The 2,387-nt window shown below is 46.2% G+C and overlaps 1 protein-coding gene across 4 annotated transcripts in view; it reads left to right on the top strand.

Annotated features, from left to right (window-relative positions):
* TRIM39 (tripartite motif containing 39) overlaps nt 1-2,387 on the top strand; it is a gene marked incomplete at its 5' end in the record, with an annotated part of 15,182 nt that overhangs the window by 1,300 nt on the left and 11,495 nt on the right. For all 4 annotated transcript variants that reach the window (XM_014591141.1, XM_014591140.1, XM_014591142.1 and 1 more), the window contains 1 exon segment: nt 391-486. In XM_014591141.1, coding sequence (XP_014446627.1) covers nt 391-486 — 96 coding nt within the window.

Raw genomic sequence — 2,387 nt, 5'->3', positions numbered from 1 at the left:
AAAAAAATAATAATAATAATTGGATAAGAGGATCAGTTTAAAGGACATTAGGGTTCAGAAGGTCACTTTGACATTAAGAGTCAGTTGCCTTAGTAAGAAAATGGACAGGGTTGGGGAAGGACAGGGCTGGGGAAGAACAGGGTTGGTAACACCTAAATCTCGGATTCATTAAAAGTTGGGTGAGCAGGGAGGGTGATGGGGGCAAACTGATGGCAGGATGAGGAAACTATAAAAAGGCGACGTCCCAAGTGGCAGGCAAGGAAGGGAGTTGGATGCAGAAGTGGTGAAATGGATAGAAATCTAACACATGGTTTAAAACAGTTGCGTGAACCTCGGTGATGGCTGTCCCAGCCAACCCTAAATGTCCCCTCCCACTTTCTCCCCACTCAGGAGAAGCTGCAGAAGTGCCTGGAGCCCCTGGAACAGAAGCTGCAGGAGATCACTCGTTGCAAGTCTTCCGAAGAGAAGAAGCCTGGTGAGCTCAAGGTGAGGGCAGGCGATCCAGCCAGGGCTGCCTGCAGAGTCCTTGCCTGGGAAATAACTAGCCGCTCGGTATTTTATCCACCAGTTCCATTCATTGGAGCCAGCCCATGGTGCAGTAGTTAAGGCTGCAGGATCCCACATGGCTGACTGCATGGTTTGGACCCAGCCACTTGAAAAACATGGGACCATTCCACAGGGTGGGGGAGTCCTCCCCGTCTCAGGGAGCCTCCCTATCCTGCGAGCACACATACCTTCTGTCAAACGTCTTAACATTTTGAGGAAAAGATAAAAGTGCTGTTCTTTCAAAAACGATGACATGTTATCAGGCTTGATTGTCATTAAGTGTTCTTAAATTACTTGTGGGGGCCAGCAGGTACCATAGTGGTTAAGGCCCACTGCGGTTTGAGTCCCAGATCTGGTGGCTTGAAACTCGACAGGCGCTTGTGCTTATGTGCCCAAAATCCCTAGAGGAGATTGGAGGAAAATGGATTGTAGCATGGCCAATCCCCCCTGTGGAGTTACTTCTCACTTTCTCTCTCTGTCTCTCTGGCACGCACATGTTCCAGGTAGCAAAACTCTCTCTCTACAAATAAAAATAAAAAACGACTTGTCGTGAATTAAGTACTGACGAGAGAGCTGTAAGAGATGAAGGACAGACTGAGTAGCCTACCTCCTGTAAATGCAGGGAGGTCACGCTTATTGGCCATCTTTTGTAAAGCAAGGAAGGAGATTCTGCTGAGAGTACAGAGATAGACGTTTCTTAGTGGGGTTTGAAGAGAGGAGAATGGAAGGTTCACTGGGGAGGACGGGAAAGGGAGCTGACCAAACCTCGCAGGAGAATTGCCGAATGTCGTTGACTTCGTTCTAACTCCAGTAAGCTCAGGCATGCTGGGTGACTTGGTTCATTCCTATAGTGTTCTTCCCTCTCCGATTCCACCTATAGGAACCGATCTATCTGCAGGCAGGATGGAATCTACTTCCTGTGTAGCCTTTCCTGACCCTTCAGAAATTAGCTTTTTTGAGACCATCAGAAGGCATAATGGGTATGTCGCTGGACTTCCCTGTCAACCGTGGTTCAAGTCTTGGACCCAGCAGCTTAAGCTCACGCTGGGCATGTGTGTGTACATGTCCAAAATTCTGAGAAGAGAATTGAGAAGGGCAGATGCCCTTCCCCCTGTCTCTCTGGTGAGCCCATGTGTCCTATTGCAAAACTCTCTCTAAAAAATTTTTATAAAACAAAATTAGCTTTTTAAATTTTTATACAATTTTGTGCCTGTTTCATAGCATTGCTTTATTGTAGCATGATACTTTGATAAGTCTTATTTCTTCTATTAAACACTGAACAACTATTAGTAATAGCAAAAATAATGACTAGTACTGAGTCCTGTGCATTAATCCATTGGGCGTCTATTCCACTTAAACTTACAGGGCTGTGCTAGGTCTTAGGCTTCTGCCTAGGCTGGACACCTAAGAATTCAGGCTAGCTGTGGGGCAAATGGGGCCCAGAAAAGCTGTAACACAGAGAAGGGGATCCGGAGGGCGTCTTTGGCAAGGGCGAACTTGGACTCTGTAAGTTAGGCGTCATGACCCTCAGTTTACACAGTAAGAAACAGAACTCAGAAAAGTGTCCAGTCCAAGATCAGACAGCCTGTAGGTGGCAAAGCCGGGAATGTTAGTTCTTCATGAACAGTAAATAATTTATTAGGCCAAGCCCTGTATTTGACACTGGGAAACAGAGATGAGCAAAAACCTAGTCCCTGCTCTCCTGAGCTCAACGTCTGGTGGACAAAGTCGATAATGACACGGCACAAGCCTAGCTCAAATCCATAAGAATTTGCTTTTGATTCTTTTGTGGTTCACATGACGATTGTCGTTTTTTTAAGAGTTTTTTTTGCTATAGGGTG

The sequence above is a fragment of the Tupaia chinensis genome, unplaced genomic scaffold, assembly GCF_000334495.1.
Source record: "Tupaia chinensis unplaced genomic scaffold, TupChi_1.0 Scaffold000538_1, whole genome shotgun sequence".
Lineage (NCBI taxonomy): Eukaryota > Metazoa > Chordata > Mammalia > Scandentia > Tupaiidae > Tupaia > Tupaia belangeri.
The sequence above is the reverse complement of the archived record's forward strand: the minus strand, read 5'-3'. Positions and strand labels throughout refer to the sequence as shown.